At 43.8% G+C, this 15,075-nt stretch overlaps 1 protein-coding gene across 1 annotated transcript in view; it reads left to right on the top strand.

Moving 5' to 3' along the window:
• ARHGAP8 (Rho GTPase activating protein 8) overlaps positions 1-15,075 on the top strand; it is a 78,422-nt gene that overhangs the window by 29,302 nt on the left and 34,045 nt on the right. Inside the window, exons 5-6 of the mRNA XM_075602765.1 lie at positions 6,972-7,103; positions 8,930-9,016. Of these exons, the coding sequence (XP_075458880.1) occupies positions 6,972-7,103; positions 8,930-9,016 (219 nt within the window). The remainder of the gene's footprint in view (positions 1-6,971; positions 7,104-8,929; positions 9,017-15,075) is intronic.

Below are 15,075 nucleotides of genomic sequence, written 5' to 3'. Positions count from 1 at the left end.
TATCCACTAAATAGACTCTGCCCTGGTTTATCTGCTTCTAGGCAGCTATTGGACTCCTGCTCATTAATCATGTCTGACCCTGCTACACAAGCAGTGGATCACAAATCTGAGCAGTTACAGCTGTATCCCCTGGCTGTTAAGCCTAGAAAGCAGCTGTAAAATCCAGGGATTGTGCTATATGTGATGTCACGTTACCAGTTTCATATACTAAAAGACTGCATGCTGACTATGTTAAAAAGATTACAGAGTTAGATAATCGTTCCCCCATTAAATTAATTTGTGGACTGGTGAAATGCTCTTGTGCAATCCTTTACAGAAGATAGGATCCCAGCCAAATGTATCAGATTTCAAATTTCAGTCGATTGTGAAGACGACAGTACAGTATATTGGACTTCCAGAAGCAATAAAACCTTTCTGTAGATGATGATGATGATGATGATGATGATGAATCCTCCTCTGATGAAATAGAAATTCAGGAAGATCGAGGATCATTTAAACAAGAGACCATTGAAAAGCTAATTAAATCTGTGTATCCCACTAAATATTGAAGAGCATCCAGGGGTCTTGAATCAAGCATTGCTGAGCCCCAGGAAAATGACTATCTTTTCTGGTCCATGGAGCAATTCAAGACATCATTAACCCCAAATGGAGAATGATGGAAAAACATGCCTTGGCATCAAAACATTTTTATAGAATGTACCCATTCCAGGAGGAGGACTGCAGAACATGGACTCATCCTCCTAATGTTGACGCAGCATACGTCCATTCCCTTGGAACTTGGTTCCTCCTTTTTAAAGACCCTATGAAGAAACCTACTGACAGTACATTACAAAGGCAATACTTTACTCTAGAACGGCCATGAAACCAGTAACCGCTATAGTCGGTATATACAGAAAAGTAAGGATCTGGATCTCAGATTTGGAAGACTGAATTGAATCAGGGACTTCCAGTCAGAAGCTATTACGGGACTTTTCTAGCTTAAAAGATGTCATGGATTTCCTGTGCGATGCTTCCATGGACGTCATGCAACTCACAGCAAGATCCTCAGCATTAATAATCACTAGGAAGGAACTGTGGTTAAAACCATGGGCAACAGACACTACTTTCAAAACAAAATTAGTTTACCTGCCTTATACCGGTTCCAACCTCTTCTGAGATCCATCCTTTCTAGGATCTCTACCACCAAGGGTCAGAATTTCAGTATTCACGTCCAAAACCGCTGAGATGTAATTATCAACAGGCCAGAGCCTACAGACCAGGCAGGCTTTTCAATACGAACTGGGATGGGCGACCCCTCGGGGGAAATCCCAAAGCAAACTTCAACCAACGGAGGCCGAAAAAGTGGAACGCCTGAAATTGTATGGAGCTCAGTGGGAAATTTTTACATCAGTTGGGGGCAGACTGGCAAAGTTTCTCAAACAGTGGGTCGAGACTACGGAGTACTCATGGGTTCTCCGAGTCATAAGAGATGGTTATGCCTTTTCTCAGACCCAGGCAGCTTCTTTCAGAAATCTCGCCTACCCAAATGATCCGTTAAGTCAGCAATTTGAATCAGGCTTTTCAAGATCTATGGTTCAATGCAGCCATTCTAGCCGTGCCAAAGGCATGAGGGGTCACAGAGTGGTGTTTAACCTCAAACAGGTCAACCACTTCTTGACGGTCAGTCATTTCAAGATGGAATCCTTCAAGGCAGGTATGATCTATGGTTCAATGCAGCCATTCTAGCGGTGCCAAAGGCATGAGGGGTCAGAGAGTGGTGTTTAACCTCAAACAGGTCAACCACTTCTTGACGGTCAGTCATTTCAAGATGGAATCCTTCAAGGCAGTCATGTCAGCAGTTCAGCTACTCGATTGATTAGCATCAATCGACCTGAGCGACATCTATCTACACACCGCTTTACCACACTCATCACAAATTTCTTAATTTCTGTGGAGGAGACAATCTCTCTCAGTTTAAAACCTTGCCGTTTGGGTCGTGGGCAACAGCACCTCAGACATTTACCAAGGTAATGGTGGTAATTGACACCAAGCTTCTCCAAGATGGAATATTTGTCATGCCGTATCAAGATGATTTGCTGATTTAAAGCTCATTCAGAACACCTGGCACAACTACATGTCCAGAGAGTCCGCAAAGAACTAGAAGACTACGGATGGATCATAAATATGAAACAAGAGCAAGATGATTCCTGCTCCAATGATTCAGTTTCCTGAGAACCTGTTCAATACCCAACAGGGGGTCGTGCCTTTACCTCTATTAAAGGTGGCCAATATCATCGAAAAAGTTAATTCTTTCCTAAAAAATAAATCGTCCTTCCCGACTAAATTATATACACCTTTTTTATAGGGCTTCTAAACGCTGTCATTTATGTAGTGCCATGGGCCAGATTCTATCTGGGATGGCTACAGGTCAACTTTATTCATTTTATTCATCATGGCAGGAATAACTTTCCAATACCACGAGACAAAATTCCTTTGATTGCCTCCACAAGACAAAGTCTTCATTGGTGGATCACACAAAAAAACCCTCGCAAAGGAAAGTCCATGGTTCCATCTACATGGAATATACTTACCACTGATACAAGTTTAAGAGGATGGGGGGTGGGGCTTCTGCCTAGATCGATTTAGTCTAAGGTCAATGGTCCTCAACAGAGACCAAGTTACCCATCAAAATCCAGGGAAATATGTGCAGTATTTTACGCAATTCAAAGACTCCTAAAGAACTTTCCACGTCACAGTAGTGGTTTATATCAACAAACAAGGGGGCACACAAAGTATAAAAACCCTCAGAGAGGCCTCAAAGATCCTGAGATGAGCAGAACACGCAGTTCCCCATCTTTCTGCAACTTGCATTTCAGGAGACCAAAATATAAAGGCAGACTTCTTGAGCAGACAAGCAATCCTATCAGGGGAATGGTCGTTATGTTCACAGATATTCGTGATCCGAGTGCATCGATGGGGGCTTCCATCAATAGACTTGATGGTTTCCAGAGCAAATAAAACAGTTTCTCATTTCAGCTCAGATGGCAGGATCTCGAAGCCACGATTTGGGATGCCATGTCAGTCATACGGACATTCACTCCCATTCCGTTACTCCCGATGGTGATCGCCAAAATCAGGAGACAAAGCAAATTCTATACTAATAGTGCTGCATTGTCCCAGGTGGGCATCGTTCGCAGATCTATCGAACCTTTCCACAGACACTCTATGGAGGCCTCCTCCACTTGCTGTCCTGCTGACACAAGGGCCGATCTTTCATCACAATCCTGGATTCATTCAGTTGATGGAGTAGAGGTTGAGAGGAGACATTTAAGCTTGTTGAACTACTCAAACAAGTAATACCTTACTTCACTCCAGATAGCTGTCACCTCAGCTATATTTTACAGAATATGGAAGATATTAACTGGTGTTATAATGAGGACATTACTCCACAGAGAAACAATTCCTCAGATCCTGCAGTTCCCAAAACTAGGATTTAAAAAAGGACTTAAACTTGCTTCATTAAGAGTCCGGGTGTCAGCCTTGGGCGCCCTCTTTAAAAGACAAATTGCTATCAATCCTATGGTTGCTAGATTCATCAAAGCAACCATCAGAACCAAACGACAGACTCCCATGCCTTCATGGGATCTCAATCTGGTCTTAGATTCATTCACCTCTACAGCTTTTTGAAGGACCTATCTATTAAATCACTCTCTCTCAAGATAGTGTTTCTTACAGCAATCACTACAGCACGCAGAGTTGGAGAATTGCAAGCCTTATGACGCAAAAAACTATATATTAAAGTTCATCAAGTTAAAATTGTGATGAGTACGGTCCCTCACTGCCATGCTAAAGTAGTATCCGAATTCACTACGAATCAGTATATCGTGGTTACTTTTTGCCCTCTTCCTTCTAACCAAAAAGAGAGACGATTACATAACTTAGATGTAGTTCGAGCTCTAATATTATATGTCCAAAAGACAACCAAGTTCAGGAAAACTTCAACTGTTTATGCTCTAGAAAAGGGTAAGCGGCCTCTGCCGTATCCATTTCAAGGTGGATCACAGCTACTATCAGCGTAGCTTATTATTCTGTAAACAAAGTTCCACCACAGACTCTTAAAGCTCATTCAACAAGGGCTATGGCAACCTCTTTGGCGGAAAAGGCTCAGGCCTCCACAAGACATTTGTAAAGCAGCAACATGGTCATCGTTGCACACCTCAAAATATGAGCTACCTTCAGCTACCATGGATGTTCCCACCCAAGCTACATAATTACTTTGGAGTGTCCCAGCTGTTGTTTCTGCCATGGGCAATATAAACAAAAACTAGAAGTATACTTACCGATATTTCCATTTCTTTCAATCCTCAATGGCAGCCTACTTCCCATTATTATTGTTATTGTTTGGAATGTATTTCATGGCTGTGCTTAGTTGTGTTTCTTTTTAGGAGCTTAGCTAAACGATAACTGACCAGGGATGAGGACACACCTCCTTTTATACCTGCGTCATAACCACAGCTAGTAGGAGGGGCTATATCCCAGCTGTTATGGCTGCCATGAAGGATTTAAAGAAATGGGAATATGGGTACATATGTTTCTAGTTTTCTTTGCTGTCCGAATGGCGGGGCACTACAGTGGGGCTTTGTCTCCTCCCCCTTTTGGTACGACAGCTCCTGACCGAGTTTTGTTTGGGCAGATAGAAGGTCTACTTTCGCTCCCTTCCTTGGTGTTCTCTGTCCTACCCCTCAGTAGGTCGTTAGTCAGTCACATATATTTTATTGGAAGTGTCTCTTCAATTGGAGCCATTTTTGGCCATCGGAGATCCTTCCTTTGGGGACTTGCGATCCTCATGCAGGGTTTTTGTTGTGCAGCACATTTCTGGTCTTTCTCTTTCTCCTCACCGCTAGGGTTGCCAAATGTCCAGTATTGATCCGGACTGTCCTGTATTTGGACACTGTCCAGTAAAAAAATTAGAGGTAAAACTGGACATGTATGTGTATACTGGTATTACCTATCTGCTCATAGTGACCTGACCGGCTTGGGGGACCACGGGATATCCCCAAGCAGAGAGAGACCAGGGCTGTTGCTAGGAAGCTGGGCAGCATTACCCAGTAGCAGCCAATGAAGAGTTGGGGCCAAGGAGAGGAGGAAACGGCATGGATCAAAGAGTAGAGAGATGCGTGCGTGCACCACTGTGCCCAGTATTTTGGAGAAGTCACCTTGCAACCCTAGCCACCACTACAAGCCACCAAATTTTGCCGCCCTAAGCCTGGGCCGAACGGGAAATCCGCCACTGACTACAAGCCAAATATTAAAAGAAGTTGTGGAAGGATTGTTAAAATAGAGAACCTCTGAAGATATTCCTGATCAGATGCAAGGGATGCCGAGATGCTCGCTTGTCTCTTCAAAAATAGCTTTCATTGATTTATTCCAGCATCTTGCCGGTAATGACACATACTACTAATAACCAAACCGCACAGCAATGTTTCAGGGTCTCCTGGTCCCTTTGTCAGACTTTAAGTCCCTGGTTGTGACGGCGCCACGCGCCACACACCACAGCACAGCCCTCTATGGGGCATACCCCAGTGGCTGTGTGTTTGTGGGTGCGCAAAGCGCTGTGACGTGTACGCTGGCAGGGAAGACAAGAATTTGTGTCTTCCCGTGCAGTGATGCGGTCACAAGTCGGCACGCAGCCAATGGCCCCATCATGGCCACGCCCTCATCATGCCCCGCTCCCCTACAGACTGACGATCGCGGCTGTAGTCGCCACGTGCCGCCGGGAGGACGGGGGCCAAAGCCTAATATTTGCATCTTTAAAGTATGCATCTGTCGCATTCACATTCAGATCAGTATATTCAATTGCAAGGCTCTAGTAGCCACATTTGTCATGGAGAAATGCAGATTCACTGCGGATGATCATACATTTTACAACGTGAGAGTTCTTCATAGATTCAATTATCTAGTAAAAATGTCTAGTACCTATCTCGTATAATGGATCATTTACAATGTCCGGGACACTTAAGGAAGAGACCGGTGAAGGTTTAACATTTCAGTTTCATTTAGGAAGAACTCTCATGTTGCGGAAAGATGGATGGGGGGGAGGGGGAAGGGAGAGAGGGATGGGGGATGGAGGGAGAGGTTAGAGATGGAGAGGGGGATGGGGACGCAAGGAGAGGAGGACAGAGGGAGGGATTTGGACTTAGGAAGAGGCGAGTGATGGAGGGAGAGAGGGAGGAAGGGAGTGATGGAGGGAGAGAGGGATGAGGGAGAGGGGAGTGTTGGGGGGACAGAGGGAGAAATGAGTGATGGAGGGTGAGAGGGATGGGGGGAGAGGGGGAGGGATGGGGGAGAGGGGAATGATGAGGGGACAGGGGGAGAGCTGAGGGATGGAGGGAGAAAGGAGTGAGGGATGGGGGATAGGGGAGTGATGGAGGGAGAATGGGGGGGCTGAGGGAGAATGGGGGGGACTGAGGGAGAGCGGAGTGATGGAGGATGAGAAGAATGGGGGAGAGGTGCAGTGATGGGGGGGAGAGAGCGATGGGGGAGAGGGGTGTGATGAGGGGACTGGGGGAGAGGGGAGTGATGGAGGGAGAAGGGGGGGAGAGGGGAGTGAGGGAGGGAGAAGGGGGGCAGAGGGATAGGGGATGGAGGGAGAGGTGAGAGATGGAGGGAGGGTCAGATTCCCATTGATTTTGACATCTCCCGAAACACTAATCTATACCTCCCGTGGCGAGATACCTGAAATACCCAGGACATTCTGTCTCTCTTTCTCCTGCAAAGCCCTATCTCGGTTAAACTGCAAATTCTATGTGGAAATCTCTGATTTGGGGCTCATTTTCTTGCAATGCAAATTGTTGCAACTTTGGTGAGAATTTATCGCGACCACCACTTTTGGACACATTGGCGTTTCTCTAATCTGAGCATTAAAATGTATAGATGCCCAGCATTTAGGGCCGGTTTTACATTCATTGTTCTTTTATTTCCTCTTCCTGTAGGTACCTAAAATATACATTAGATCAATACGTGGAGAATGATTACACAGTGATCTATTTTCACTTCGGTCTCAACAGTCGGAACAAGCCGTCCCTCAGCTGGTTACAGAGCGCGTACAAGGCGTTTGACAGAAAGTATGTTCCATGTGCCTTTTACTCGCCTACGCTTACTGCACTTCTCAAACAGTTCTTACATCGACCATTCAGTGTGCTAAGTATTGTTCTCTTTACTGCAAGATACTATCACAAATCCAATCCTGCCTTCCAAGTAAATGCAATAAAAAAGTATAGACTATCAGATCAAATTTAATTAAAAGGTACAGTTCTCTTCCCCCCCCCCCCCCCCCATCCCATCCCATCCCATCCCACCCCACAATACATATTGAATGAGATCTGTGTGGTGCCCTTTAAATAGAAAAAATTCTCCCTATATTTGTATTTTTTTTTACATTAAAAGACCGAAAGCCTGCATGTGAAGTCCTGCTGTTTTTTTTTTTATACTCTTTGTTCAGTGTTTTCAATGCAGATTACAAGCCCTAATTTTAAGTCCCATTTTCAGACAAAGGCTTATTGATGCTAAGAGAGTGGAGAAGAACAGGGGCGCAGGAAATACTTTCCACGGCGTCTCTTCGCTCCTCCCTAACGTTTCATGGGAGGAGGAGGAGCAGCTCCGTGAGTAAAGACACTAAACCATGACACAGAGTGTGAAGCAGGGGGAACTGGTTCAATTCCCGGTGTCGGCTCCTTGTGACCTTCGGCAAGTCACCTTATCTCCCTGTGCCTCAGGCACCAAAAACATAGATTGTAAGCTCATCTGGGCAGGGACTGTGTCTGTAACATTCCTACATGCTGCGTACTGCGCACTATTCTGTAATTGAGAAGCACTTTGCGTCCCATTGGGAGAAAAGCGCTATATGAAATAAAGTTATTACTGTATTATCATCACAAAGTTGATCTAAGGGCCCAGATAAATTGATCGGATGAGATACAGAATGAATAGGCCTCTCAGAATTGTAATAATGATTAAAATGCAGAGTTGTGCCTTGAAATAAAGTGTTGTGAAAAAAACAATTAGCACTGAAGCATCGGTAGTAAAACTATTTGCGAGCTCAGCATGTTTCATATAAGCTATTGATGGCCTGTGCTTGCTTTTATTTTTGGTTCATTTTCTGCAAGCACAATTACATGAACCTTTTAGAAAGCGCAGATCTATTTGCTTTACAGGAATTTGTGATGAAAGGGCTGTGATAATTTCGCTGCTGCCGTGCATGGATCTGTAATGCAGACTCTTCAAAGTGAGGAGAGAGCATAATGGAATCAAATAGGATATTTCGGAGAAACATGGCAAATGGGGTGTTTTTTTTTTTTGTTCTATTATATGCCGGCAGCAGAACTGCACTTTGTCTGTTCACATAATGATAGTTCGATCCTATGATCTCCAGCTCCTTGGAAAAGCACTAATTATTCCCCAGTTCCCATTCTCGACTTCAATTTGAAAGAAAGCCACCTATGAATGACTTTCTCTTAACCGCTTCACTGCCAGGGACTAGCAATGTAGCCGAGAGAAGGCCCGGCCTATGCTAGTAGCGCAACCTTTGATACGTGAGAACCTGGTTCACATTTCCATGCCGGGTCCTTGAGATGTTGGGTGGAAGTCACTTATCCTCCAGGTGCTTCAGCCACCAAAACAAGATTGTAAGCTCATAGGGGTAGAACCCCATCGTACCACCAACAGGTCGGGTTTTCGGGATCTCTCTGCTTCAGCACAGGTATCTCATTCGAAGACTGAGTCAGTGATTGAATCACCTGTGCTGAAGTGGAGATATCCTGAAAACCTGACCTGTTGGTGGCCCTTGAGGGCTGGAGTTGCCCATCCCTGCTCTAGTGCCTGCAAAATTGCTCAATAGATTCAGTTTCTTTGCTAATATTACAGAGATAATCTTTTTATTTCTCCTATTAAGGTACAAGAAGAACCTGAAAGCTCTGTATGTCGTTCATCCAACCAACTTCATCAAAGTGCTGTGGAAAATATTTAAACCCATTATAAGGTGGGTAGTTTTTTTTATTTTTATTAAGGCTGGTGTGCAAAGAAAGGGGCTGGCGCGACCCAACATAGATCCGTGTGTAAGTGTTCATGTTTATAGAATAAGAAAGTATTTTATTTGCTGGGGATTTCTCCGCAGTGGAGCGGTTTGGGCAACCCATAGAGCCTGAAGCATGCTGAAAGGATGTAAGGCGAGAGGCGACATGAACAATTCTACAACCTGGGATGTTACAGTTAATGAATGCAGACAACACTCAGGGACGTGCATGTCTTACATACCATCCATAAGCCTGTCCCAGTGCAAAATGACACAGTGAACTACAGATACAATGTTAAAAGTCTGGGTGTGAGCTTGCTTGTTTAATAGGAATTGTGGTTGTATGTTTGGTTGTTAAGGTGGATAACATTAACATATGTGCAGTAAGTAAACCTTCTCTAACTCCTCCTGTTACTGCACCAATCCCAGTTAAGCATAGAGGCAACATACCTTGTTACCGTATGTTGACCCGAAGAGGCACTTGTACAAAATTACTCTTGACAATGTCCGAGATCTACTGTAGATCCAGAAATCTCCGTTTAAATCAGGGTTCATAATGGACGTTATGTTCCGAGGTTAATGCGCATTAACTACGCTAATTGCATTAAAAAATGTCTGAAATGCATCACGTTGACATAGGCTTACGGTCACTGTAATGAATAAGGCAACAATTTAGTATTTTAATCAATCTGGCACACGAGGGGTTAACGTTGGTTACAGATTTGTCTTAAAAATACAAGAATTGCTTTTATGGCCTGTTAAACCCATGACCAGACCTAGTTTTATAGGAATGTTTATCTAGAGATAAGGACATCTGTTTTTTTTTTTTTTAATGGGAAGATTGAAATATGGCTTCCCTGTCACTAGAATAAACAAGACCCGTTTAAATATACCTTGAAAGGCATTCTTTGGAGGACTCTGCAAAGTATCAGTGGGCGTGGCTAAGAAGGTATTCCAAAAAGAGTACATTTATTAAATATGAAGATATCATGGGTCTGACAGCAATTCGCAAGAACAACAACTAGATATTTGTAACCGTTGCGATTACACGAATCAAATGATGCAAAACACTTGATGATTAGGAGCTGCCAAGGACAGATCTGTTTCTCCATGGATTTTCAACCCAGACCTGCAATCTCTTAAATGTTACATAGTTACACAGTAGATGAGGTTGAAAAAGACATGTGTCCAAGTTCAATCTACGCTAAATTTAGTTAAAATACTTTATCTTATATCTATACTTACTTATTGATCAGAGGAAGGCAAACCAAAAACCCCAGTGACCTATCATCCAATAATATCTCATAAGGGGAAAAATAAATTCCTTCCTGACTCCAAGAATTGGCAATCTGATTACTCCCTGGATCAACATCCTTCCCATGTTTACTTATTTGGTATATCCCTGTATACCTTTCTTTTCTAAAAAGATGTCCAACCTTTTTTTGAACAAATCTATTGTATCTGCCATCACAGTCTCCATGAGTAATGAATTCCCCATTTTAACTGCCCTTACTGTAAAGAGCCCTTTCATTTGTTGCTGGTGAAATCTCCTTTCCTCCAACCTAAAGGGATGCCCCCGAGTCCTTTGTACTGCCCGTGGGATGAATAGTTCTTTTGAAAGCTCCTTGTTCTGTCCCCGAATATATTTGTATATAGTTATCATATCCCCTCTTAGATGCCTCTTTTCTAATGTAAACAAATCTAATTTAGCTAGCCTCTCCTCATAAGTTAGATTGTCCATCCCCTTTATTAATTTGGTGGCTCTTCTCTGCACTCTCTCTAGTTCCATAATGTCTTTTCTAAGGATTGGTGCCCAAAATTGTACTCCATATTCAAGGTGTGGTCTTACTAATACTTTGTAAAGGGGCATAATTATGTTTACTTCCCTTCCATCCATTGCCCGTTTGATGCAAGATAAGATTTTGTTTGCCTTTGCCGCTACTGCATGACATTGGGCACTATTGTTAAGCCTGCGGTCTACAAGCACTCCTAAATCCTTCTACATCAAGGATTCCCCCATGTATCCCCATTTAATCTGTAAGTCGCCTGTTTATTCTTGCTTCCCAAATGCATAACCTTACATGTATCTGTAATCGGTTGCCATTGATACGTTACTCTTGCCTTGTTGTGTCTATAGTTGCTGTTGCAATTTGATTTATTGTTTCCCCTGTGATCATGTTACCAGCATCGGGACTGGTTTACGGGGGCTTCTATCTACTGGGGTGTTTTCACCCCTACTTAGGCCCACCCTCCATCCCTCCCCCTGTTTTTTCAAGTTGGAGTAGGGCCCCGTTCACCCCACTAGGTCTTCACCTCACTATGATGTCATCAGGGTTCAAGGAGTGTTTTTTGCGGGTTTTTCAGGGGTCACACTTTGGTGCTTGGGGTATAAAGATGCTCACTGTTGTTTCACGATTGGTGATCTTCATAAAGCCTCCGTTATGAGCTGAAACATTGAGGAATACAATTTCACTTTTGGAACTTGGAGTGCCTGTCCTGTTTTTCTATATCAGATGTGGTGCTTTGCTGACACCTGGATGGTTGCACCCTGCTATCACCTTTTAACTCTACATGTGAGTTATATATATATATACCACCCACCCCATGGGGACTACTAATTAGTGTAACCCAGGGGTTCTCAACTCCAGTCTTCAAGATCCCCGCCAACAGGTCAGGTTTTCAGGATATCTCCCTCCCTATAGATATACATTCTCCTTGTCTAGAGCTCCGATATTCTTGTTTCCTGCCCAAGCACCCATATTTGCTCCTGCAATTGAAGCCAGGAAAGTTTTATATTAAACAAGTGGTTTTGGGCGTCCATGGATCAAACAGTTTTATGTATTCCTGTCAGCGTGTGATATGGGGAGTGGTTACAATGAGGAATAGGAAGCGTTTGGTATGTGACACTGCGTTCAAGTATCAAGGGAGGTATTAAAGTTCATTAAAGCTCACTGCCGGCTAAAATATATTTATGCAGTGTAAGTCTAGACACAGTTTGCAGGGGATTGGTCGATGAAACCTTAATCTTTGCTTAAAAGTCCCTGTTTGAGATAATAACCAGTGTGTGAAAAACAAACAAGAACATTTGAGTAACTCTGTCCTAGATTTCCTGCTCTTCGCCGAGTCCTTTATTCCGTCTCATGGGTTTGCAAGTCATTAACTTTTTAGTCAAGATAAGCAATTCAAGTGATACAGATCAGTCGCGCTCTGCATGCTTCATTTGCAGCCTAACACCCTCCGCGTACGCTCGGCACGCGCACACCCCTATACTTTCATCTGATTCCCATTTCTGTGAATCATGGAGTGAAAATGATCAAATCTTTAGGTGCTAAAACAAAAATGTGAAGTCCTAATCTTACTGTGCCCAACCACTGATAAATGAGTTATTCTGTTCTGCCACTTTGTGCATACCCACTGATAAACCTGCCATGGATTAACTCCTTGCTAAGCAATGCCTTAATGGTCCCTCAGGCAGCGAAAGAGGTTGTTACAGGACCCGCTCACTGTGATAAGGTTAAAGAATAGCAGCCTGCCCAGTTTGTAGCGCTGGCCAAGTAAGTGCCGCCAGTGGAATATAAAGCGAATGCAGCGATCAGAACTCTGGAACTCGCAGGGATGTATGGATAAAACCTTGTTTTATTGTGTAGGTGCACAGTGCAACATCTGGACTTCTAAGCTTTTCTGACTGATATCTGGGGGAAACCAACATGAAACTTAAAATCAAATCAAAGATCCACATAAATGGGATATACAGTAGAGGGGGAAATACAATGTAGACACGTTTTAGTATAATAATTCAGAAAGGTAACTAGATGTTATATACTGTATTGTTATACATTCTATATACTATAAAGTATTGTATTGTATGTCTTTATTTATATAGCGCCATTAATGTACATGGCGCTTCACAGTAGTAATACACGTGGTAATCAAATAAATAACAGATAATATAAATAACAGATCATGGGAATAAGTGCTTCAGACATAAAAGTAACATTAAGGAAGAGGAGTCCCTGCTCCGAGGAGCTTACAGTCATATTGGTAGGTAGGGAGAACGTACAGAGACAGTAGGAGGGAGTTCTGGTAAGTGCGTCTGCAGGGGGCCAAGCTTTATATCATGTGTCCAGTATTATCCACAGTGCTATTCATATGCTTCTTTAAGCAAGTGTGTCTTAAGGTGGGTCTTAAAGGTTGATAGAGAGGGTGCTAGTCGGGTACTGAGGGGAAGGGCATTCCAGAGGTGTGGGGCAGTCAGTGAAAAAGGTTTAAGGCGGGAGAGGGCTTTAGATACAAAAGGGGTAGAAAGAAGACATCCTTGAGAAGAACGCAAGAGTCTGGATGGTGCATAACGAGAAATTAGGGCTGAGATGTAAGGAGGGGCAGAAGAGTGTAAAGCTTTAAAAGTGTGGAGAAGAATGGAGTGTGAGATGCGGATTTGATCGGAAGCCAGGAGAGGGATTTCAGGAGGGGAGATGCTGAGACTAATCTAGGAAAGAGTAGAGTGATTCTGGCAGCAGCGTTTAGGATAGATTGTAGGGGAGACATGTGAGGGGCAGGAAGGCCGGACAGCAGGAGGTTACAGTAATCAAGACGGGAGAGAATGAGGGCCTGAGTCAGAGTTTTAGCAGTCGAGCATCAGAGGAAAGGGCGTATCTTTGTTATATTGCGGAGGAAAAAGCAACAGGTTTTAGATATGTTTTTAATGTGAGGGGCGAATGTGAGAGAGGAGTCGAGTGTGACCCCTAGGCAACGTGCTTGGGCTACTGGGTGAATGATCGTAGTTCCAACCGTAATGTGGAAGGAGGTAGTAGGGCCAGATTTGGTTGGAAGTGTGAGGAGTTCTGTTTTAGCCATGTTGAGTTTAAGGCAGCGGAGGGCCATCCAGGATGATATAGCAGAGAGACATTCAGAAACTTTGGTTTGTACAGCAGGTGTAAGGTCGGGTGTTGAAAAGTACATTTGTGTGTCGTCAGCATAGAGGTGATATTTAAACCCAAAAGATGTTATTAGGTCACCTAGAGCGAGTGTGTACAGAGAAAAGAGAAGAGGTCCCAGGACAGAGCCCTGGGGTACCCCCACAGAGAGATCAATGGAGGAGGTGTTAGCAGAAGAGACACTGAAAGTACGATGGGAGAAGTAGGATGAGATCCAGGATAGAGCTTTGTTCCGAATACCAAGAGAATGGAGAATGTGAAGGAGAAGAGGGTGGTCCACGGTGTCAAATGCTGCAGAGAGGTTGAGTAATATGAGCAGAGTGTAATGACCTCTGTCTTTGGCAGCATGGAGGTCGTCAGTTATTTTAGTGAGGGCTGTTTCCGTGGAGTGAGCAGTGCAGAAGCCAGATTGTAGAGGGTTTAGGAGAGAATAGGTGTTGAGAAAATGGAGCAATCGAGAGAATACAAGACGTTCAAGGAGTTTAGAGGCAAAAGGCAGGAGGGAGGAGGGAGGAGGTCGATAGTTAGAAAGACAGGTAGGGTAAAGCTTGCTGTTTTTGAGTAATGGTATAACTGTTGAAGGAGGATGGAAAGGTTCCAAAGCAGAGGGAGGAGTTAAAAATGTGTGTGAGTGTAGGAATTAAAGTAGGACCAAGAGGTTTTAGGAGATGGGAGGGAATGGGGTCAAGAGAGCAAGTGGTAGAGGGAGAAGAGGCGATCAACAGCGACACATCCTCCTCTGTGACAGTGGAAAAAGAGTCAAGGAAGGCAGGAGGAGAGTCAGGAAGAGGTGTAGGATGGGAGGAGGCAACAGAGGGGATGTTTTGACGTATGGATTCCACCTTTTCCTTAAAATAGTCAGCAAAGTCCTGAGCGGAGATGGAGGAAGGAGAGGCAGTAAGAGAAAGTAAATAAAAATCCTTTGATAAAGCGCCCTGTGCGCGAAACATGTCAGAGTGTCTCTAGGAACTCTGCCCTATGTTCTTTTAATCAATAAACCGTTATAAAGAAGACCCTCGTGTCCTGTTTTGCACTGGTGGGCTGTGCTCCGGTTTCTCCATCGATCCTAAATAAAAATCCCACTTGTGGGGC

Source organism: Ascaphus truei, chromosome 5, assembly GCF_040206685.1.
Source record: "Ascaphus truei isolate aAscTru1 chromosome 5, aAscTru1.hap1, whole genome shotgun sequence".
NCBI classification, from domain to species: Eukaryota; Metazoa; Chordata; class Amphibia; order Anura; family Ascaphidae; genus Ascaphus; species Ascaphus truei.
This window is presented reverse-complemented; position numbering and strand designations above follow the sequence as displayed.